Source organism: Carassius carassius, chromosome 3 (assembly GCF_963082965.1).
Source record: "Carassius carassius chromosome 3, fCarCar2.1, whole genome shotgun sequence".
In the NCBI taxonomy this organism is placed as follows: Eukaryota; Metazoa; Chordata; class Actinopteri; order Cypriniformes; family Cyprinidae; genus Carassius; species Carassius carassius.
This window is the reverse complement of record NC_081757.1, coordinates 11,983,479-12,009,128: the sequence shown is the minus strand read 5'-3', so window position 1 is coordinate 12,009,128 and position 25,650 is coordinate 11,983,479. Positions and strand designations below refer to the sequence as shown.

Sequence of the window (25,650 nt, the reverse complement as noted above, 5' to 3'; positions counted from 1 at the left end):
CCAAGCAACCGTGGAATCCAGTCAGTCTGATCATCTGACTGAACTGTACCTGACCTCATTCCTCACTGTAGTCAAGCAGCAAGCAGCAAGCAGCATTAGATATATGGCAATGCTCTGCAAGGGTGCAAAGCACACAATTTGTGAGCAGTCGTGTTATGTTTCCAAACATTACAAATAGATACTTACCCTCGAAATCCTCTGGCCTGGTGAGATCGATGACTCTGTGACCAATCTTCCCATCCTCGCCTAGTTTGCCCAGGTGATGGCCCAGGTTATCATAATGAGACCTCTCCTGCAAAAATGACACAAAATTTGTGTTCAGATACTACAGCTTCCTGGCTACAGATATTTAGTGGTTTGCCTTTATACACCACTTGCATACTCAAATGCGTGATTAAGAAAATTGTATTCATTTAGGTCTTGACTCAACATGCCTGCTGCATGTTGCTTAAATTAGAGCAGTCAGAGAAATTATGTTTTTCACAATGGAACATTAAATAATTAAATTAATAAATGTAGCAAATTACTACTACTAATTATTATTTTTATTCCCATAATTATTATTTTTATAAGCATTTCATTCAATTATTTTATATGTACTGTATATGCACACAGACACACAAATAAATACCCATTATATGTATACTACATACAAATTTCTATTTTTATTAAAAAAGATGGATTAAAGCAGTTAAATTATTTTATTTAAATTTCACTTGACTTTAATTGTATTTTCTTAAAGGCACTTAGAATTTAATACTGAATGGTGCACAACCCTGTAGGACACACATCAGAATCAGAATCAGAATCAGAATCAGAATCAGAATGCTCTTCACATGCATTTTGACGGGCCCAAGTCAAGTCGTCTTTATCACAGCTATAGTCTCTTACTGTCTTCATCTGCAGGGACTTGTACCGATAAGAGTCTGGAACACTCTGCTAAAAAGGATTTAGAAACAACACACTGAAAGATCCTGAGCACACAATGCAGCCTGGGACCTCCAGTGAAATGTTTAGCTTATTTTTTTTCTTTTCCGCTCTCTAATCTTTGCAGTACATGCCCCTGTCTCTGCTGCTCTGAGCTCCCTGTCTATCATTTATTCAAGGCTCATGCTCGGAGGAACACGCCGTGTTTTCCCTTTTGTCATGTTGCTTTCTGTTCAGATTAAACTTGGCATCGTGTCGCACTTGATGCACAATAAACCCCTGTCATTCCTCGCCCGTGCGACAATATTAAATGTCATGTCCGTGTGCATTTACAGAATAAAATAACAGCTTTTGGGGGGCCCTCCTGAATGGTTGCAGCACATTAGACTTAATGTATTATGCAGAGGAAGAGGGCCGAGCGCTGCTCGGGCCCATTGTTAAATGACCTAGTTCTGCCGTGAGTGCAGCAGGGCATTAGTGGAGGCCCATCTCGCTCTCTCTAAAGACATGAGGAGGAGATGGACACTTTGACTCGGTGTGATACAAGTAATCTCTCCCCCCTCCGAACAGGGCAGGAAGATGCTAAAAGCAAAGCGAGTTACGGTGAGTCGGCCCCAGAGCGTTTGTTCTTCTCCCAGGGTGTGCGTTCAATCTCAGGCAAAAGGTGTGCTTGAATTGTCTTTTCTTTAGAGAATGCCTATCACACACAGTTTGAACAGACACTCGGGCGGCCTCCCAACACAATGCTAACAGCTCCCCTGCCACAGACGCAGACACAGATACCAACGTACACATTAATCTTTCAGCCGCGCTGCTTTGGACGTTTTGCTCGTTTGTTTGTTTTCTGTTCTTTTTGCCACTGGGGAGCCCGGAGAGCGAGGAAGCTCTTCACACGGCAAAAGATTATCTCTCTGGCTCAACTTGTCAATAGCTCATGACAATAGTGGATTACTTGGGATGATTCTGTGCTTATTGCTGTTGTCACCTGAAACAGACTTTATTATCACTGAGGGGCAAATTCACTAAACAGTTCAGGCACGTTTTTGTGAGGTATTTTAAGCATAAAAACATGTGTTCACTACCTGCAATCAGGGTTTTAAAAAGTTCTAAATGCACTTAACTAGCCCTGTAAATAATTAAATGAAGTAATCATTTTCAGCACACACATCTTTTTTATATATGTAAGTTTGGCCCATTATAGAATATTTAAATTCTTTTTCATATGGAAATATACACTGCTGTTTAATTCTTTTTTTTAGCATGGACACATTAAAATAATTGAAAGTGACAGTAAAGACATTTACTAAAGGTTTCTATGTCAAATCAACGATGTTCTTTGAACTTTATATTCAGAATCCTAAAGAAAATTGATAATAGTCTCTATAAAAAAATATTACTAGTTATTATTAGTACATTAGTTTTCAACATTGATAATTATAATAATGTTTCTTAAGCACCAAATCAGCATATTAGAATTATTTCTGAAGGATCATGTGATGCTGAAGACCACAGTAATGGCTTCTGAAAATTCAGCTTTGCCACTACAGGAATACATTAAAACAGAAAATAATTATTTAAGTCATATTTCAAAATGTTACCACTTACTGTATTGTTTTAAAAGAAAAATGCAGCCAATATAGGCAGTGAGCAGACCTTTTTAAAAAAATGTAACAATTCTTACAAATCCAAAATCTTTAAATGGTAATGTTCATTATTTAAAAAATGCAGCACTTTTATTCGCCTCAAATAGCGTTGCGCTATTACTGCGTTTTAAGCTGCCACAAAATGGTTCATTTAAAAATGTCAGAATTACATTTTATTTGCCTTACTTTTTTCTTCTGAAAACTATTACAATTACTCGAAAAACACAGCACAAGCATCAGAGAGGCAGAAAGAAGAGCTGTACAGAGAGAGTACCGCAATTTCCCACCACCACGCTTGATGGAACAATCATTATTTATGGCCATCTGAGTGATTCTGATGTACAATTAACCACTACCTGCTTATGGCCTGTCATTAAGAGCTGCCTGTCTTGACTCTGCCTTGCTTATTTAAGTGTTTTCTAATTATGACATATGTAGCGGCTCCCGCTGGGCTCAGACGGCTTTGTAAAGATAAGTTGGAGCACTAGCTCAGTGTGCCATGCTCCGTATGAAGCCTCCTACGCTGCTGTATTCATCACCAGACCGCATTATTACACTTAATGAAAGAGGCGCAGCACCCAATGACAAATTGACTGATGTGCGATTAGTCGCATGAGCGATGGCCGATGTGCCGTGGACTGTCCACTGGGGAAGGGCTCAACAACTGCAGAGTGTGCGTGTGGGGGGGTTGTAAATGACTTGCTTGTGTCATCCCTCCTCCCCACTCTGTTAGCTCTCTCTGATCAATCAACTCCTTTTATAAAGTCATGATCATTAAACATCAGTTTGGGGAACAAGGGGCATTATTCACTGAGTTTCATTAAAGAGGCTTTAAGCGCTAAACTCTCATTTTTCAGAACAATAATTAAAGAATGAGCCAGACGGGAGCTATTGTACGTGAAAACAAGATTAGACACTTCAGTGTCTCGGGTCTAACTTAATGGAGTGAGCTAGAGAGTTCATTCATGTCTAGGAAGTGCTGATATCCACATGAGACAGTGATGTTGTTTACAGTGCACATTAGGGAGTGCACACTGTAATTGAGAAAGTGAATATGAACATAAAAAGCGACGTGCACACCTTCAAACATCACACAATGAATTTCCATTAAATTTAATATACTGTTTTATATACTTATTGGATGTAACCTGCGTAAATTAATTTAATAGCATTATCGATAGAAATAATTTATAAGCATTATATCAGGCTTTTTGTTTCAAGATTTGAAAAAGAAATCAGTCTACAGTGCCTTTACTACTGTCTGCATCAAGTGCTGTGATAAATCAATGGCATTTTTATTATTTTATGGTGTCATTAAATTTTTACTGATCACTTTGCCATAGAAGAGCAGTAGAGGGTGTGTACCATCCTGAAAAAGGACCGTCCAGTCAGGCAAATGCTCACCAGCAGATCTCTGTGACCATTGTGCTATAAAGGATATTTATAATGTGCATTACGGCAGTGAGATGGCAGGAGCTCAGAGTCTCCGCAAGTACAGAGAGAGGGAGAAAGGGAAAGGGCGGTTAGGGGAATGAAAAAACGGAAACAATGCAAAAAAGAAAAGATGTCATGGTACACGTTGTGCCCCTCCCATGCTAACCACAACCTCTCTGGCGCACGGCTGGCCCTTCCCTCAAATGAGTTCAGCATGCAGCCCTTCATTCCCACATCTAAAATTATAACCACACAGTCCTAAGCTGAAGTGGAAAAAGACACCCACAATAATCTCCCCTCCACTATCCACTTTTTTTCCCCTCCATCCTCAAGTTTGGTTACAGAATGCATTTTGTTTCGATGGAGGAGGGTTGCATGGTAAAGTAATAACACAGAAGGGCTGATGGCAAGGCTGGTGGAACTTCTGAACATCTGGAGGGGAGCCAGAGCGAGGAGCCCATGTCAGCGCAGCGGAGAGGGCTTTAATCAGGCCGGCCGCAGAACATGTGCCTGAGGACTGCAGCGCTGGCCACAGACTTCGTGTATTTCGGGCAGGAGCGCATTGTGCTGGTGTCTACCCTGTACTTACGCATCACACTGCCATAGAGTGACGCTTTTCCTCTGGTAAAAATAGCCCGGCTTCAGCCATATGGCCTTGAATTGTTCCAGCCGGGTCCAGATAATAACAATTGTGAGGCAACCAAAACCGGCCTTTGTCAATTTAGCAATCTGCCTTTACTGTCGCCCAGTGGTTAATATCATAATCTAGTAAAAAAAAAAAAAAAAAACAATAACACTATGGTCGGGTGAATAACTGTTTGTTCCATGTCCTTGCCTGGATACTGTATGCTGAGAATACAGCATGCTCTGTCAGTTCCACACCTGGCTGAGAGATCCAAGTGATAGACGAAATAAAGGGCAGCTTTGAAAGCCTATTACAATGAGTTCTGACTGTGTGTATACGTGGTGTAGGTTGCTTCAGCCTTCTGTATTCAGAGTAAGGCCCAGCAGCACACGTCTATTTTGCCCCTCAACTGCTTTCAATTCCCACAGTAACCAATCACAATGTTATTTATAATTGTACAGCTTTCCAGTAGTGGGTAGTTTTAAAACGTTTAGTCTAAAGCACATGCAGGTGTGTGCCGAGCCCAGAGCTCCTTTCATGCGGTCGCTTGTTTTTATACTCGAGCAGTAGTCCATGCTTGTAGGCTCCCAGAGTCTTCTGAGGCTGCGACCTCCATCCATTTATGGGCATCCAATCCTTGATTTTTTTTTTACCTTGCAGAAACAATTAATCTGAAAACACTGACATGAGAGAACGCTGACATTTCCGTACAGACCTTTTTTTTCAAAATCCAAGATTAAATCATAACCATGTTAAACCGACAACTCGCTCCCTTATAAAACTGAGAAATGTACCCACAACATCTGACCTTTTGACATCACGGGGGAAATGAAGCATTTTATATGTGTCCATCTCTCGGCTGTAAAAGAAACTCTGGAGCGCTGTTTTCTATCCTGCTGCATTGAAATCATCAGATCTGGATTTTTTAATATGAGTTTTCTGCATTAAATGACCCTGAATTGTTCACTAGGTCCTCAAGGATCTGTTAAGAAGAACCTTGGTTTTTCTGCTTTTATCACGCAATGTATTTACAATAATGGACACTCAGAATCGCATGATCTGGGAGACAGAGGGTTCTTTATGCACCTGTTCGGAGTAGTTCTGTCCCAATATGGTGGCACATAAATGTCCCATTGTAGCCTATTCTTTACACCAGCTTTGTTGTGGGGTATCTGGCGTAAGCAGAGCCTTGCAGGTCTGCAGTATAAGGCCTTGTTGCATTTTTGAATGAGTGCCCTGTTTTGGCCATTTGTGTGATTTTATGTAACCACAGTGTAAAATCAGCCGAGCTTCAGTCATGTCTTACCTAAGGGGGAAAAAATGGAAGAGTAAGTGCATTCTGTTGTTTTAGAACTAGCCCGACATGTGCGCCCGGCCTTACGCATGGCCGGAAAAGGAGCTATTATAACCAAAGAAATGGAACAAAGAATTAATGTAAGCAATACTCAACAATGGCACTTGCTGGTTATGGGCAGTGCTTGAGTTCAGAATATAATCAATTTTTGGACGGCCAAAGCCATGTATGGCAGGATTTACTTTGCAGCCAAAAATAACCTTTGCTGGCAATTTCCAAGACAGCAGCAGAAAAAGGGGTAGAAAATTGCTTCCAGGGCTGCAGACCAGACAAGATTATACCCCAAGTCTTTGTAAAGGGAAGTGTGAATAGGCCCCTAACACTCACACGAGGGGAGGGAATGAGAGCAAACATTGGCTACGGGTCTAAAAGTAGGGGGTGAGAATTTCGAAGAGAGTGAGCAAAGCTCCATTTAAATGTTTGTGGCCCTGTGCTCTGGGATTTGAGAAAAGTGAATATTCCACTCATCAATAATGTAGGTGAGAGGAGGGGGCAGGGAGGCCGGTGGATGCTCAATAGGTTAATACACTGGCCTTTCACCCTTTGATTCCAGTTTGGGAAGTGTCAGCACAAGAATATATTTTATCTCCTCGCCAGGCCCCGTAGGACTGCAACATCTGTCGAAAAGTAGGTTATTAGGCAAGGGCGAAATATCTGAAATCAAAATCGGGGCTCTTTCCAGGGTGAAACCTCATCATTAGGTGGGTTGTGAAATTCAATTTGAAAATGTGAAATCAAACAAAGTGGTTTAAAACTAGTGCATAAAACGGATCAAGAAATTTACAATTCAGTGTGCTTTTCATGGGGGGAAAGTATAATAAATAATAAAATAGAATAATTGTGCTCAGTAAACAATCGTACATCTAATAAATATTTGGAAAAAAAAAAAAAAAAAAAGCAAATTGTTGGAGGTCCCATAAAAGCTTTCTTTTACTGATGGGACATCAAAGGGGGAAAAGACAAATAAAAAACAAGCAAGCAAACACTAAAACATGAATATTTTACACATGCACCTAAAAGACAGAAGACTCAAAGGAGATGGCTCTTCCATCTCAGAGAGAGAGAAAAAATGGCTCCGTGCGAGTGAAAAGGGGATGCAGGTCATTCCATTGTGTTCTATGGACACACTTTGTATTAAAAGATGAATTGATCCATCTGTAAGCAGCACTTAGCCTCACTCTTCAGCTCAGTCGTTACACTGGGATAAATCAATATTTAATATCCCCTACCAACAGCCCCAGTAGATGATTTTAACCTCTCCTTAATCCCATTTATGTTACCTTTCCAGAATCTTCCATGTAAGCTTTCACTATGATAAACTTCCAAACAGCAGACTGGAAGGCAGTTATTAAAGGGCGTTCAGTATTTATGTCAGGTGAGGCGATGTGCTGAAATATTAATATTCTGAAACTGACCAAAGTGAAAGCTTTTATCTAGAACACTTAGAGGCCTTTTTTCTTCCGTCAGGCGCGAGCAGCAGGCACGGGCCAACTATCTGACTGCTGGCAGCAGTAGGTGATATACAGCGGGCGGTTCATTACCGTTTTGTACATGGCTGTAGTAGCTCTTCCCATGACATGTAAAGTGTCCCCTCAGAAACATATGGCTAGAGGGCATTACTGTGGCCTTAACTTTGTAACTGTATCAGTGAACTATTCTAGGATGACATGAAACAGTTAAGCCTGTCAATTAATAATTAATAATAATAATAATAAATACAAGATATTAATCATGTCCCCCAACCCAAACATTAACTATGCAAGATGAACGAGGAGCTGAGAGGAGAATGTGTGCTTGAGTTCCAAATCAACTCAATTTTTTCCAAAGGTTAAAAAATACTAAATTAAAACGAATTAAAGGTGAGGTGAAAAAACTGAAATATAAAGCCAATAATGTCAGTTTGAACATGTACATTTAACAACAAGAGTTCAAATAATTAAACTACAATTCAAATATTGCAGACAAAATGCATGTAAACAATCCCTAAGTCACAAGAAAACAAAAACATAATAATAATAATTAAATAAACCAAAATTAAACAATTTCAAACAATTAAATACTATTGAATTATTTTGTATTTGCCAAAGTAATGCTGTCTGTGAAGTATTGCTTTATCAGCAAATACTGATTTTCTGATTCAGTAAATCAGAATAGCATGTACTGTCACAATTTTAAATCAGCCCTACTAACAAAACTGAGAAATTAGGAATATTCTTCATATTACGCTGAAAATAATGAATGTCTGCTCAGTCTCATTCATTTGAACTTCAGAGACATATGGAACATATGATGAGGAAAATACAGCTTCTGTTTAGCCTCTGGTTGTTTGTGACATCAATACGTCTGTTTGGCTTAGCAACAGACTGAGGTGAAGCTGCCTTTATGATATCATCAGATGCAGACAGGCTTCTGAGCGAGACTAAAGTACAAAAGAGGCCTGCCATTTTCTTCCATCATATTTTAAGGTCATAAACTTGCATTCTCCGATAGGGAAGCAACTCAGACTGAAAAAAAGGCATAAAGAAAAAGTCTTTGCAAATGTTACTTCAAAAAACGAGGGAGTCTTTGTGATGTGCTCTGTAACCTATAGCAACAATGATAACCCAAACATACCAGTCATATTTTCACACTGATAGAGCACCTAATTATTATTTGTCATTCCCTCCTCTGCCCCTTTCTTTGCACCACTGGCTGCCCAGAATTACCTTGCCCTTACATCAAAGACCTTTATGGAAAACACATTTAGCCACAAGCTTAATGTCTTTTTCTCTGGGGGGGAAGAAGGTGGAGAGAAACAGAACTGATTTCCTCCCCAATAACACACAAAGCTCATCTGAGCCGAGATGCCCAAATAACCATGTGAAAAGGCAGGGCCTTACAATCGTGCAAAGACAAAACCCAAGCCAGACAAAAGAGGAGGAGAAAAAAAGCGTTAAGCTCGGCCTGCTAAGAACAATGCAGCTGTAGGTGTGTTCTGCCTGTTGACAAACGTGCCTTTTCAGTCATTGTTTGAGCAGCATTCATGTCATGTAGCGGCATATTCTCGCGTTTGGCTGACCATGAGCTAACCCCAGAGCAATTTTGGGAGGTAGAGAGGGAAGGAGAGGATGAGTTGAGGCTGGTGAAGGTAAAATGGGAAAACAAGTGGGAGGGAACAGCTACAGGTGATGGCTGCATGTTCACATACCGCATTCACATCCAAAGAACACGAACAAAGAGTGCGAAATCTCAAAAGAATGGCGCGTAATGCACTGGCTTGGGTGATGTCTCCGTTTATAATGGCTTAGAGTTGGGCATTGTGTTTGAGAAAACAGGATTATGACCCCCACAATGCCTTTCTGAGCAGTAAAGAGGTACTGCAAATTGCTGTGAGAAGCAGCAATAATATAAAAACGCAATCTATGCCTTTATCGAGGACGCGATGGGGTCTTAGAGTTTCCTCTGATGCCACCCACACTAGGGCATGTCTTTCACCCTGACTTCTAAGTTGATTGAAAAATAGTCCCTCTACTTTTTTACATATACATTGACCTACTTTAAGATGCTGGTTGAAAGTAATCAGGTGCTAAAAAATTAATGAGCCTCCACTCCCAGTTCCTGCCTGCATCTCACAGCCAACTGGCAATGTGGCATCAATCAGATGGTAGTGGTGTCTGTTTTTCTGCTCCTTGATTGACTCATTGATTGAAGATATATTTAAAAGGAATCCCTGAGAGAATGCTTGCTCCTGGTGCAAAGTGGGCCTGTCCCACACCAGGGGCTGAAGAGGGCTGCCTGTTTGCAGCTTTAATTGGACAGAGACATCACAGTTTGAACCCGCACAGGCCATGCACCAGAGGACCGCGATGGTCCTCCTTGCTCACAAATGCAAACACACACATTCACCATCTACCCTGCCAATGTCAATCAAAGGCACTCCCTCTGGATGTGCTTCAAAGACCTTGACAGATTTTAAAGATCATGTCCGAAAAAACACAAGTCTTTGAGTTTTGGATGTTGTTGGGATGGGAACAAAAGTCGGTTGTGTTGGGTATATTACTTCTGCAATGGAATCTGTTATTGATTGCAAACTGCATAAATAAAATTGGGTTTTGAGGTCATCACATCACTTTGATGACTCAACATGCACAAATGTTTTTGTTCTATTTTGACAATAAAATAAAGAGCAACATATTTCTTAAACTATACCTTTATCAAAAATAGCCCCACATAAAAATTTTAATTTTATGTGAATATAATTATCTATTAATTACTATAATCGACTAGTTGGTTGTCTAACTTGCAAATTTTTTACATTTCTTTTAATTTATTTGTACTATTGATTTATTTATACAGTTTATATATTTTGTGCACTTTTGGCAAGGATTTTTATTGCACAACAATATTTTATTATACTTTGGTATTTTATTGTATCATTTTCATGTGTGAGTGTATTTATATATATATATATATATATATATATATATATATATTATTTTTTTTTTTTTTTTATATATAAAAGAAAAGTTTTTTTTACAGCTTTAAACAGTTTTTTTTTAATACAGATTTAAACACTTGATATTTGCCAACTGATACCATAATTCAAATTCCTTTCAGTACTCCAACACTTTTTACAGGAGTCAAACACACTCACCTTATCAGCCCTGCAGTTGTTCAGGCCCATGCTGGTGAGGGCGGACAGCTTGGCCTCCATTCCCTGCTGATGGTGCTGAAGCTGCTCTCTCTGAATCTGCTCCCTCATCTTCCTCGCTTCCTGGATGGCCTTCATCACTGCATCCTGATCTCCAAACAGCGCTGTTGAGTTCAGGCTTGACAGAATGTCTGCAGAGACAAATCACTCATGTTCACATATAAATACACATGCTAAGGGCCATACTGACTGTGAAACACAATATAGGAGGTCTTGTGAGTACAGTCTGCATGTGTGCAGTGTAAGTGTCCATGTGTGTGTGTGTGTGTTGGGGCAGGAAACTAAGGGAGCAATCTCAGTGTGTGTCGCCTTTCTGTAATTAGTGGATCAAAGTGAGGTGAGGCGGGATGGCAGTTAAATCTCGGAAATAGTAGAAAAACAAACACCAAGCCTATGTTCAAAGCCCAACTCCAAGAGGAGGAGGGAAATAAGCACTGCTCAACAACACAGTGTCGTTTTAATGAAAGACTGTTTTTAGTAACTGTTAGTAGGAGCTTCCATATAAAAAAGAAAAAAGAAAAATCTTAATATGAGAGATGAACTACAAGCTTTGAAAACAAATATACAGCAACGCCATCCGTTACTCTTTAAAATGGCAAGGTCTAAAAGAGATTATGAGTTGGGAGTGTGTCAAATTCACTCTCTGATTCCACACTACAAAGAATCAGAAATATACAATTAGTCTCTCAGCTGTGAGGACGTTGATAGTTATAAAAGATTTTACTACACAGAACTCTAAAAGCAGATAAAAATCTACAGTTTTACCAAGAGATGAGCCACGGCCCATTCCTCCGATGGGGCTGGGGATGCCTCTGCTCTTGGACAGGCTGTTCGGGCTGCTCTTGTTGCCTGGGAAGAGGCTCTGTGTCGGGGATGTGGGGGATCTGACGGGCTCAGCTGTCTTGGGTCGGGCGGAGAGGTTGAGAGGCTGCGTTCCCTCCTCCTGTACATAAAAGACACAAAGCTTCTGTTAAAACAGGGACGCCCTATAGAGAGATGCTTTCCACCTTACATAAAAGACAATGCACCAGAGGCTATTACTGTAGACTAATTAGTCCGACTCCTCCAAGACATGGGTTCTGTATTCATAGCCAGGCTCTGTGCCATGCTGTAGCTCCTCAGTGCAGTGAGAGCCAGGCTTTGTTTGGGTTAATTAAAACCCTCTCTGTCTGAGCACACATCTTTATCTTCTCACCTGCTCTCATGCCCGAAAGAAACGGTTAACAGCTAATACATCCTGTTTCAAACAAATGCAATCAGACCAGAGGGCCTGTTGCTGTTGTATTACAATTAAGTGTGTGTGTGTTCTGATGTCTTTGTGGTGACCACATGTGGTCCCTATCGAACGAACAGCTCTAATTAGTGTTCTACGGTTTCATATTTAGGGACATACACTAATGTTCAAAAGTCGTATTTTTTTATATCAAATTTTTGTTTTATTCAGCAAGGATGCATCAAATTAATCAAAAGTAACAGTACTTATTTTTGAATGAATCATAAAAAAATGTATACCATGATTTCACGGTTTAAAGAAATGTTTCTTGAGCACCAAGTCGGCATATTACAATGATTTTTAAAGGATCGAATGACACTGAAGACTGCAGTAATTGCTGCCGAAAATTCATGACAGGAATAAATTTCTATTTAAAAATAGATTAAAATAGCTTTTTGTAAAATGTAATAATATTTAACAAAATCACTGTTTTACTATATTTTTGTATTAAATAAACGAGAGACTTCTTTAAAAAACATACATCTAACATAGAACATAGAAGACAAAACATGTCTTCTTTAAAAAACATGCTAAAATTTGTGTCAAAACTGCATCATCAATCCAGAACTTTAAAAATACATCTCATATCATTGGATCTTGTGTAAACTAGAAAAAGATTTCACTGTTAGTGTTGTACTGTCCAAACAGATGGGCCACATACAGAGACTGCCCCCAGCTCTTTACAAATCTGACTGCCAATAACAGTTTGTCATTCAATTACGCTTCAACTAGACAAACAAACAGACTGCTAGCTTATTAAGCACAGCGTATCTACATATGGAGTTAATGGGGCAAAAATCACATAACATCTTATTTGATCAATATCACGTTTTGCCAACATAAACTGAAGTAGAGTGTCTAAAAATGCCCGTCTGACTCTGAATTGTGGCTCCGAATAATTGCCAATGATCTTACCGTATGCTCTGAGATGTTGATATGTGGTGGCTCTCTCCAAGGGCAGAGCTCCAAAAGCCCTGGAGGAGCAGCTTAACTGAGCGACTGAAGAGGATTACGGGCGCTACGCACACACTACTGTTCGTCTCAATGATTTAGCCCCGTTCTATTGTGATATTAAACTAAACTTTTCCAAATGTGCAAGTGTTTTAGGTTACAGCCGCAGCACAAAAAAGCAAAACAATGATGTATATCAGTGAAGACTGATGGAAAAGCGCTATGTGCTGCGAGTGTTGATCTTATAAACGAAACAAAAGACAGTCATCACATCATTGTAGCCTCATCAATATATTTAGATTATGTGCCTCTGATGTCATTGCCTTAGTCCGGTCCAAGTTAAATGTTACGCGCAGGAAAACGTGGGCCAGTCTCTGTCATGAGAAACCGTGTGTTCCAAAAATTGCTCTCCAGGAGCAGGGAAAGCCATAGCAACCCTGTCCACAGAGTTCTGCTTGAGAGAGCGGGTGCCTTGTAAAAGCAGCACAGATTGATGGGCTCGGAGCGAGAGAAGAACCGACGGTGAGCGCTTGCTGCTGTACCTACCACAGCTGATTTAGTGAACAAGGAAGTGCAGTTGCACCAGACCAGGCAGGGATCGTACCTTGACATGAGCCAGTGGGGTTGAGGCCCTCTTTTCATTCTTCAAGCCAGACGGGGAGATCGGCCCAGTAGAATTGGGGGGCTGGGGCAGCGGAGGCATCTTGGCTCCTGGAGAGACCTGCATGCTGGCCAGCTGGGCGGCGTAGAGTTGCTGTGAGGAGGGAGACAACCCACAAGGCGTTAACATCCAAAGCCAGACACCATTCAAAGCCTTTGTTCTCTTTTTTCTTCTCTCCCTCGCATTGCTTTTTCCCTTTCCATCCCAGCATAGAAGCTCCTTCAAAGGTCTAACTGTATATCAAAGCTTGGATCCAGGGAGAGACAGCAGCCCCAAAAAACCACACAGCAATGGCACACATACAAGAGACTTGGAGCCACTCGTCTTTCCACTCATCATGCAAAATTTGCAGAAGATCTGATTTCCTTCCCCTCGCTCCCTCTAGTAAGCCCCTTTGACTTTAATTGGTGCCTTTTCGTGTCGCCACGCAGACACCTGAACTTCCCCCTTTAGTGGCGCAATGCACATTCCCCCAAAGTTACATGAACTCAAGATAGTCGAGTTTCAGTTATGCACTCTATCAAAGACATTCATTAAGAGAGGAAGCCTGACAAAGAGAAGGTTCTTCTGCTTATTTTCACTGGCTCATGGTCAACACGCTCGCTAACATTAGCAACCTTCCAGTGGTATGCATTCAGCATACTGAAGTGCTGCGTGTCAATCACTTATCAGGACTGAGTGGAGAAAGTGTGCGGGAGAGGTTTAGATTTCAGCTCTGAGACTGACTGACTGTCATAACCTACTGAGAATGATTTTTTAGATCGCTAATACCACCCACACCCTGCAGACAAAATAAAAAAAGTAACAACTGCAGCATTCAAAAGAAACAATTAAATAGAAAGTCCTGGGTTAGAATGTCAAATTGTACAACATGGTATATCGACATTTGTTTTAGCGCATTGCATTTTTCACAGACACTTAAAACAATCACACTTCCTTTCAGCTCTCTAGTGTAAAGACAGATGTATGCACGGCTGCCTTCCCTCAGGCAAATATTGATTAGCGAACAGGTAAATGCTTATGTTGTCTTTTGTCTCTTACATTAAATAAGAGGAATAAAACCAGGCCACAAAATTGCCTAATATCAGATCTGAAAACATTGAAAGTGCATGAAACAAAGACTTGAAACAGAGATTGTAGACAGTATAGATCTGTATAATAATCTAACATGAACTGGACGAATACTTTAAGTGTATTCCAAGACAGGGTTATTCAAATAAAGCAGAAATAAAACATAAATATTAAAACCAAAAAAAACTGAAACTAAACAACTTAAATTATAAATGCTGCCTTTACAACTACTTTAAATATGGTTAAGTTGAAGAATAAAAACTAAAAATGACAAAACCACAAAATTACAGAATTGTATGTACAAATAAAAGCAAACTCAAATTTTTTTTTCCTAATGTATAAAAATAATACAGTAAGAATACAGACCAGTGTACCATGTAAATATAAAAGAGTTTAGAAAATATTTTGTCGTAAGTTTCAGTGTTGAAATATCACCCTTTAATGAACCAGGCGGAGCAGTTCTATATTTTGCTCACTTTATGATTTTACATGCATAAGCCAAACCAAAAACTACAATGCCAACATATAAGCCAAATTTTTTCAGTCTCCACTAAAAATAGCGGCCCAATGCTATTATTCATATGTTTTTACAGCCTCAGTCGTTGTATTTTCAACCCCAAAAAAGCATAGAGGTTTTTCTGAATGCGTATGTACCCGAGCATGTTTGCCCTCGCTCTTCTCTCATTTCCTTTCCTTACTGGGCTACATAAGATCTCCATTTGTCTGAAATGGAAAAAGTGGCACCAGCATGAGTGGCCTGCCCCACCTTAGCCACTCGTATAGAAAAACCTAAGCCCAGGCAAAGCACTTTGTGTCTACATGTATCAGGAGATATAAACACTAAAATGCTCTCTGGTACCAAAGTTAAACGCTTGCACATTAGTGGCACACAAAAGGGTCATTCTTCTGCAGGAGACCTGGGGCAAGCGCCATCACACGGACAGCGGAAATGGCAGGCTGATTAGGTTCACACAGCGATAGTGCAGCTCGCCAGCCTGGTAAACAGAAAAGCCTTTGTCCTGCAAAGCTAAAAACACAATCGCAATTCTTTTTTTCTTTGTAGGTAGTAAGTGAACATGTGTGTGAGTTTGTGTACTTGTGAACAAGAAGGAACCCCTCGGCCCAGTCTGCTGGACAGATGTTTGTTAACAGGGCTGCTGCTGCTGATGTGGATGGGCAGAGGGACTCTGACCTTGCGTGGGAAGAACTTTATTGTTCTGGAAAAAGAGCGTAATTGGCTTTTGCTTCAAATTAGAGCCAGTCAGACTGCCTTTTGTGAGGCCTGATTAACGGGTCAAAGCCGCAGGGTTATGAGTAAAGCAGTCCGCTAGAAAGACACAGGCGGGAAAAAAAACAATAAATACTAAAGGAGAGGTGCGACACGTAGCAAGCTTCTTATTGTGAAGGGCAGGAAAAGAGAGGATGCTTGCAAATGTGTCACATCGAGGTGTGCACAGTGCGGCTTGTGTATTAAGGTCATGTGTTTTGATGCTGAAAGGTGTGAAAATAGACAAAAGGAGACAGAGAGAGAGCGAGATGTGCTGATGTGGTGGGAGTCTGTCTGAAGGGCATGTAATACAGGGCTCCAATGGGGCTCCTCTGCCTCTCCTCCAGCCATACTGCAGGGTCTCCACAGCAGACAGGGCCAACGCTAATGAGGGTCATGCTGAAAGTCAATGGCTGAACAGGGAGTGGGGCAGCCGGGACGAGCTGGCTCCATGCCCCCTGCCCCACAAATCTAAAAGGCTGAGCATGGTCAATCTTATCATTCATCAGTCTGAGTTAACATTATTAATGCTTTGAATCTAGCTATAATAATTAAGCTTCCACAAATGAGCAGTGAAAGACAACACACTGTATTCACAAGGATTTTCATGAGCATCGTCTTCTCAGGAATACTTAACACATTCTGATGATTTCTCATATAATACAAGCATTTCAAATCAATATTTCATGTGCATCTGCTGTAGAAGTCTTTGTTCATACAAAAATCTCTCTCAATTATAACAATATTTGCAAAAACAATGTTTGAAAATCTCAAATAGATACTTTTCCACTGGCACACTTAAATGTTTTTGTGAAATTTCTGCACATAATCAAACTTAAAAAACATATTTACAAAATATGTATACAAATTAAAAATATAAAACCTCTAAAATATAATAAATATAAAATCTATAAATTTATATAAAAAATTTAAATAATAAATATAATATCTTTAGATGACACTTCCCCAACATCCATTAAATATAATATAATGTAATGTAATTACTGGTTTTGATATTTTTAAAGAGGAACAAAAGATGAGTGCCACAACTGCTACCTAACTCAACACACACACACACACACACACACACACACAAAACACATGTGTGCGCTGTAACACCAACAGACATACAAGTGGTGTGTAAGCAGCAATCTGACACAGTGGAGAGCTATTACAGTGTGTACTGAAGCTGCTGGCTCCGAGGAAATGGAAGCTGATGGGGACAGAACACTAGTGGTGCTGGAGAGAAAGAGAGCGGCCGAAAGCGAGCTAAAGAAAAAGAGAGGCAGAGATGTTGAGCTGCTCTCAGCATGTGGTTTCAGAAAGGCCTGCAGAGAAAAGGCCTGATCCACCCCAGTGACTCAGGTAATACCTTTGTCCACTTGAGCATTAAATGACTCGCTGCTATACAGCTTAGTTAGAGAGAGAGGGGCTCAGAAAATGGGGCTTTTCAATTCACTCGCCCGCGGTCCTCATACTTCGAGCGATACACGTATACACACGCAGCCAGACTAATGTCTCCCACCTCCCTCTCTTGCACACATGAGCCAAGCCCATCTCACAGCCCGAGGATCCCAAATGAGTGGGGTCCAGCCCAAGGTCAGGCGGTTAGCCTCTGATAATTAAAAGCAACCCCTCTGGAGACAGAAGAGGTTAAATGAGAGGGCCCACCGATTCTGCCTGCAACAACAGTATTTGTAGATCATCCAGATTATCTGACACTTTCAGACCACGCTGCTGGATGCATCAGCACTCAGGGATACTTTGCTTTCAAGAGTCTCGGAGAGCCAATTCAGTGCTCCACCTCTGTGTAAAGGTATGTAAACACTCAGGATAAACTGTTTATGAACGAAAAAGGCACGATTAAGGTAGGTATTGCTTTTTTTTCACTCCAAAAGCATTCAGAGACACTGTGTTTTACACTGTAAAAATGGATGTTATAATCAGAGTTGAGGGTCCGAGTCTGAGCTGGTTTTTATCTCAATCACAACTTTTTCAATACTCAATTATCCAATACACAAAGTTTAATAAGATATTTGGAAATCTGGTGCTCAGGAAACATTTCTTATTTACGTCAGTGTTCACAGAAACCATGATACACTTTTTTTCAGGATTCTTTTGAAAAGGAAGTAACAGCCACTTTTGAGCATTTTAATTTGTACGTGCTCAATAAAAGTATCAGTTTCTTTAAAAAACAAACAAAAAGTTTTGGGGTTAGTATGATTTTTTCAATGGTAATAAACTTCACCTTTATGGTTCACAGTGCTCACAGTGTGTATACAGTATTTTCTGATTTTTTTTTCTGGAATGAGACCCCAAACTCAAATGGCTCATGAAACACTAGATTTGAGCACATATGACGGGCAAATAGGCCATCATGTGAGGAAAAAAAACAACTTGAGTCTCTTGTTTGTTCTTAAAGAGAGGAGCCGACTGCTCTCTGGCAGATGCTGTGAAATACAGTGGCAGATTTAGCCAATTTTAGTGCTTCTAGCTATAATGGTGCATGACTGTCTCTCCAACTTATCCGTACAGGCCCCAGTCTGAGCTCACTGAAACGTGTCCATGAGGCCCAAAAAACCCCACTGATACATTATCATATGTCAACACATAAGCACACTATACACACTAAATTACATACACTAAGGCTCTTGTGTTTGTGCGTCCTCTTCGGCTCTCTGTATGGGCACAGCTGAGCGGTAGCATGGGGAGAGGACTGCGTTACTGTCGCATGGCCGACTCTGCCATTTCAGTAGCATTGGGGCGCCTGCGCCCGTTTGCCACAAGGCTTGTCCAGGCTCATTGCCCAAGGCAGGCGGGCTGACCCAGGCTGGCCCAGATGTCAGAAAGGGAAGCAGGGGTGCGCTAGTGCGCTGCGCCAATGCTTTCCAGTATGGCCAGACATCTGTCCCATCTGCTGGCGCCCAGCCTGCTCTCTCGCTCATTTGTCCCTTCCCCCATCTCAACCCATCCACCTCATTTTTTTCCTTCTATTTCCTTACATAGCTCCACTAACTTGAAGGCCAGGTTATGTCCTGCACATTTCTGCTATACAAGCGTACATACACTAATAACCCTGTGCTGGTATCAACCCGGGTGGTCATTCTAAGCTAGATGGCCCACATCTTTCACTATCTGTTTACTTGCCTCTCTGTTTTACATTTCCAACCATCCAGATGTCCACCTGTCCCTCCCATTAGAGGCTCTGCCCCATGCTCATACCACCTCTTGTCTTCTGGCTATCTCTCCGGAGTCTGTCTCGCACAGCATGCGCCACTCCTTTCCCCTCTCCTTCTTTCTTTTCTCCTCCTCAATCACACCAGCAGCTGTTCGCTCTCATTTCTGCAGCTCATAGTCAAAAGTGTTCCACTTGTTAGTTGTGGCAGAAAGCCCTGCTCTCTCCACACATCCGGAATGCAGGGACATGAGCATCCAAACAAAAGATAACACAGTAATTTCTCTCTTCCCTCATCCCCTGCAGAACTTTTGGAGAATCTCCCCTGACTCTTAAATGTATTAGCATTAATAATAGCATGATATAAAGCTCCTTTAACTTGAGAAATGGAATATAAATTTAACCCTCATGTTCTGGACCACTTAATTGATGCTACTTAAAACTGAAGCATCAGGTGACATTAATAAAATGAATAAAAACTTGATATTAACAAAACCTTGATAACAGACCTACTGTAACACCTAAAATGTGCATTACAGACAATTGCTTTATTAAAAAAGTGTTAAGGGCTTTCATTGGGTCAAAATACAGTTCATGTAAAGAAAGAGAAACAAGAAATTACTTTCAATTAATAATTTTTTTGTAAATGAATTAATCAATTAAATATGTATAAATTAAAGAAGGATATATATACAGAAATTCATTTGCATGAAGTTTAAAACTGTGACAGAGTTTGTCAACTAAAGGAAAGAGATAAAGAGAGACTGAAGAATAAGAGAGAAAAAGATTAAATATAGAAATAAGGAAATAAAGAAAGGTAAAAAGAGAGAGCAGGACAGAGGCCAGCAGGTCCTATTTGTGTTCTCTCCCTCTATTATATGCCACAGGGAAGACCCAGATGTTTGGCTTTATCCCATGATGCTTTATTTTAGGACTGCTTAAACCCAAAACCCAAAAGACTGCTCCCAATGATAAAAAACAGGCCTCTCACAAGTTGACTGGAGATTTGTATAGAGCTCTTGACAAAACAATATATCAAGGACAGAATAGCTTTAAGGAAATTGTTTTCCTCTAAGCAATTGATGTAAGGTGATCTTGTACGCTGGCAAATTAAATGCCAATTCAAGCAGACAAAAAATAAAATCGAATTCTTTTGTAGAATTAGGATAATTCCTTTTAGACTGTCTGGCCATACGGCTACAATCCGACACAATTTCCGCCTGGAGGTGAGAGGTGTCACTTCTAATAGGGAAGCAATGCTCGGGGATGGAGCCATTGTTTGGAGGCCGTGCCCAGCTCATCCTGAACCCTGAGAGGGTCTTAATGAAGAGAGGCATGCGGTCTGGGGAATAGTTTGAGCCGTTTTTCTCTGGTGACTTGTAGACTAGGGCCAATCTGTCAAGGATGCATTGAGCGAAATTACTCGGCGCGTTGGGACGCGCGGTGACAAGCGGGTGCGTGTACGTGCATGTCGCTGGTCGAGGGAAATGTATTGACAAGCAAATTACGCTCTCAGATCGCCTGGCCGCTTTCATTTCCACTCCCCGGGACCTGAGGCCTTTTGTTAGCCTGTGGTTGGGTTGGGGTGACGGGTAAGAGACAGGACAGAGACAGAAAGAGAGAGAGACATTCCACAGCAAGCCCACTTACTGTTATGACACGGTAAAATTGTGAGCGGTAGCATCGGCAACATTAAGATTGGCAGAGCGGCCGACCCTCTTCCTGCATGACCGAGCACAGCATTGTGGGAATTAATTCCTTTCCAATCAGAGCATTTTTTAAGGTTCATATATTTCCCCAGTCTAAACTGAGCAAATTAGAGAAAATGATACCTTGCCAGAATTGCTGACAAGTGAAGATATTCTAATTAGACAGATGCACCCAGCCAGTGGCACAGGGTGGGTGGGTCCACTGGCACAGGAAGTGGAGATCTCATAGGTGAGGTCACACCCACCGAGCGGATCAGTGATGCATAAGCAGCAAGAGCTCAGTGATACTGCCATTACAGATAATCACCCAGACACAGCAGACAAATCCATACATACCTCTCATTAACACTGACCCAGCACTGGCTCTCATTTATCTGACATATTTAGAAAGATCCGCTTCCTTTGATTTAAGACAGCAATTCAAAGCTTGTTATTTCTGCCTAAAAAAGGAAGAGAGACAAAAGCATCCCCGACCACATGCTAGCACGTGCTACGTGACGTACAAAATGGTCTGCATCTTCCTTTCTCACTTAATTATACCTCATCATTTTCTTTCAAAATAATGTTTTGCCTGCACTTTTGGCATGCAACTTCTCTGTCTTAGCCCGACAGACAAAGCGCGAGTGTTAACGGCATTATCATCGCACGCGGAATGAGATTCATCTCATCTATCTCCATCCTGATCATTTTTAATCATCTTCCGCGTGATGTTCGGAGCTCAGTTGCGGTGGAAAGGGTATGTTTGACTAGCCGGGCTTTCTTAGACTCAAGGGTACGGAGAGTAAATACCAATCTGCTTGGCTAAATCTGCAGTAGACAGACAAACTTCAATTAATGGGAATGCAACTCATTCGTGTTTACTGTATTTTCTAAAGGTCAGCCAAGTCATGGACTCAGAGGCTTGCTCTCAGCCCATTCCCAGGGTTAAATCTATTATCACAATGAATGGCTGAGAGGTCTCGGTGCCTCCTGATATATGACTATCCCAGACTCGAGCTGACCCATCAGAAACGCTATTAATAGATGGGACGGGCCCTGGTTACACCACCGCAGCTTACTCCTAAGGGAGGAGGGAAGACGCACTTATGCGTACAGATCCAAATGATTTTCAATCTGTTTTTGCATCACAAGCTCGCTCCCTGTTTAGCTCGTTCTTACAAGTGCATGCATATTCTAAACACGCTCTTTAACATGAATAGATGCATTCCACACCTTCAACACAGATGATTGTTCTCCCCAAAGTCGCATGCTATAGCAAAGGCCTTTCCAGCTCCAGCTGCAAGCATTGTTCCAACTTGCCAAGGCTCATTAATGCTGAGAGCGATAAGCTCCGAAGGACAAATTGTGCACATGTATCAGCAAGAAGAAAAGGTACAAAACGCTCTCCTATCCTCTCTCCCCCACACATCCTCCTCCCTCCACTCTCAGCTTTGTTTTGTAACATTCCCAGCTATCAGAGAGCTTAATGTCTAATTGCTATCAACCGCTTACTACTGTTGTTGACAAAACAACAAATGTCTATGAATAAAAAAGCGAGAAAAAATGAATAAATGAATCCACTATGTGGCTGCGAGCTCCATCTCTTTCTGCTCTCATTCATTTGATCCTTCTGTCTTTTCTCAAAAAATGTAGGTGCAGTTAAAGTTTCAAAGCACAAGCCTAAAGAACAATTTTTCTGACTAAACAGGAAAGAATAATGGCAAAAGTTGCAAAAAAAAACCTTCTCTGAATGACAAGCACGATGAGATAAATTGTAATGAAGGTGTCAATTGATTTTTAAGCACATGGAGATAGCATCTGAGAAATGCTCCCAAGGCAGCCCGTAGGGTGTTGGAAGCTCTTCCATCATTATGATACGCAACGTTACCACAAAGTTACTCAAGAGAAAGCAATTAAGGCATGAGGGGCCTTTGAAATACCCTTCAACGATGCAACAACTGGTTCCCATGCAAAGGCGTCAAGGCTGCGCTGTAAAAACAGGCTATATTGCAGATGGAAGGTGTTAAGCTTGTAGGAGTGGACTGGTGTTTGAGTGATTTAGCTCTAACTTATTATTTAGCATACAGCTGGTTTGCTCACACAGTGCTGAGGGCTTGGCCCACTGCCCGTAAATTCTTTTGTGACTGTACATACCTGGAGCTGGAGAGGGTTGAGTCCTGATGCGGCAGCAGCTGCCATTGTGGATGGAATGAACTGCACTGGGTAGTTATCACCTGTCGGAGAAAGGAGGAGGGGGAGATAGTGAACAATGCGCACAGGTTGAGACAATGAGCAGCCCAACGGCAGGCCAGACAAGTGCCAACACAGTTCCTGTGGGCCTGCCTGCACCCAGCCTCGGCACTCAGCCCAAACATCTGCACTCACAAAAGAGTCAGCTGGTCAGAGCAGAGTGGGATTTACACAGGAACGTCTCTCTTTCTCTTACATTCGGGCTTTCTTCCTTCTCCCTTTTTTATCTTTGCCCACACTTGCACAGTCTTTTCTGATCTGGCTGTGCATTGTGTTCAAGGTTATGCCATTTTACGTTATTGTTCTTAAGTAACTATGATTTAAATCATGTTCTGTGAGAAGCTTGCCTAGTCATACTTTTGTTCTACATGCCATTATGTGTTTTACAATGTGATCTGGCACAGTAAAATATGTGTGTGAAAGAGAGAAACTGTGTAGACGCCAACTTCAACAAGTTTTAACAAGACAATTTTCTTATCTGAATGCAGCTTGAAAGACATTTTCATCACAAGATCAAATGTATCCAAAATAATCAAACAATACAATAGGGCAAACGGAAAACACAATAGGAATCCGATGAAAAACTACAGGTTTGAACAAAACCCCCCTGGAGATATAGCTCTGGAAACCTTATACAGATAATTGAGTGCCTCTGAAAGTGTGTGTTTAAGTGTGTGAGATGTGTTTTGTGCTGTGGTTGGTGTATATAACACTGTCTCTGGCTCAGAGAGCAGAGGTTTGACTGAAGCGTGCCCATGGAAGGGGAACTGGCCCTCTTTCAGCCCCCACTTCTGCCTGTCACTTCTTCTCTCAAACATATGGAGCTATTAAGCTACAAGCATAGGGCAAACACATATACCCCCCCCCCCCCTCTTACTCACTTTTCAATCTGACTGACCACAGCACATTGTGATGCAGCCAGGAAATCCAATCCCAGCCTGTGGCAGGGGTGAATAAAGAACACAACTGAACTGATTTCAAATAGTGCAATGAGAGTCATAGAGGGGGTAATTATTGTCCAAGGTTCTTTCTCTCTCGCTCTCTCACGCTGTGCTTGTGGTGATATGTTATGTGAGCCATGGGCAGGTCAGGTGCCAGCCGAGAACACTAGGCCAAGGCTAATGATCTGGGGGCTGGGTGGGCAGCCAGTGTCTCAAGTAGACAAAGTCAGCTGCCAGGATTTTCTATGTCAGTCTGTGAAAGTGAATCTAGTTTAAAAGGCGAATCTGCCTGTCTCCAGCCAGTGGATGCCAGTGAGGCTCCAGTGACGCCACTGCCCAATAGGGTTGTATCTCCTAGTCTGCTAAGGCCAAGGGTCAAAAGCTTATTAGGAGGCCAATAGTGGGCTCCATCACATGTGATTCAATGAACTCTGAGAAGTTTGCCTAGTAGTATTGTGCCATTGGCAGTGTTAATCTCACCTATATATATATATATATATATATATATATATATATATATATATATATATACTAAACTGACTAAAAGCAATTCAATGTAGAATGGTCTGCCAGGGTAATCAACAGTGGCTGAAGAACTATTTGGTTGGCTTACACATTTCAGGCCAGAAAACCCTAGCCAGAACATCCACTTCATCGTGTAATTTCCCTGTGATAGCATCACTTTATTAGAGAGGTGCCTTATCAAAGTAAGCTTTGCAAAGACACCAAGCAGGAAGGGGCAAACCTCCTAAGCTCAAAACACAATACTCCACTGTCTTTTCTTTAAAAAGGCCTGCTGAATAATGCTTAAAGTACTTTCGCTCATAAAGGTATTGCTCAAGAGCTTCATAGTGTATTCTGTTTCAGCCAGGTATCATGCTGCAAATTGAGGCCAATTTGGACTGCCAACTTGGCACAGGGCCTCTTTAAGTGGAAGGACCCAAGGGTCTCGCACAGTGCACCACTACCGCTGATGCAGGCCGGTGCTCCATAAGAAGCAAGGGCTGCAAGGCTAATGAAAAGGTGGAGGAGAGTGGGAAAGAAAGGCTGGCCGAGTGCTCCTTCTGCAACCTCTTCACTTCTACTCCACCTGATGCCAAGAGCCAAGCATGTGGAATATTCAAGCCGAGTGGGGCTCTCTTTGAAATCAATGGTTTTGTTAAAGGGCTCAGTATCTACCATGCGCACGACCCTTCCTCCAGGCCAAGACTGAAGGCTCTTTTTTTATAAAGAAAAAAGTAATTTGGTCAGGGCTGTGGCACAGTGGACTGAAGCTGTTGGCCATATCCTATTCCTCTTTCTCTTAGCCTCGCTTTCTTTCTACACTCCAGTCTTCTGCAAAATAAAAAGGCAACAAATGAATAAACAAACAAACAAATGAATAAATGTTAATAAAATAAAATAAAAGAATGACTAAATTGGGATTGCTGTTGGATTGGAATTTTTCTAAATGAAATAAATTGACTGATCTATCTATCTATCTGGAAATGCAGTGCTGCTTTCTGTTTGCCACTTCAATTCAGTTTGAATTTAAAAGGATTTCTCAGTTAAATTCAAAACAGGGCACGACTCTGCTATATATATATATATATATATATATATTTAACTGAGAAATCCTTTTATATATATATATCAGCTCAAAACTGGGATCATCAATAGCTAATAAAGTGTATCAATGTCTAACCGCCTGACGCACATTC

The 25,650-nt window shown here is 41.2% G+C and overlaps 1 protein-coding gene across 5 annotated transcripts in view; it reads right to left on the bottom strand.

Moving 5' to 3' along the window:
- The window catches only part of LOC132119430 (transcription factor SOX-6-like), a 100,002-nt gene that overhangs the window by 10,791 nt on the left and 63,561 nt on the right, over positions 1 to 25,650 (bottom strand). For all 5 annotated transcript variants that reach the window (XM_059529420.1, XM_059529385.1, XM_059529392.1 and 2 more), the window contains exons 8-12: positions 22,914 to 22,993; positions 13,502 to 13,651; positions 11,439 to 11,616; positions 10,617 to 10,804; positions 187 to 292 (exon numbers count right to left, since the gene is read on the bottom strand). In XM_059529420.1, coding sequence (XP_059385403.1) covers positions 187 to 292; positions 10,617 to 10,804; positions 11,439 to 11,616; positions 13,502 to 13,651; positions 22,914 to 22,993 — 702 coding nt within the window. The remainder of the gene's footprint in view (positions 1 to 186; positions 293 to 10,616; positions 10,805 to 11,438; positions 11,617 to 13,501; positions 13,652 to 22,913; positions 22,994 to 25,650) is intronic.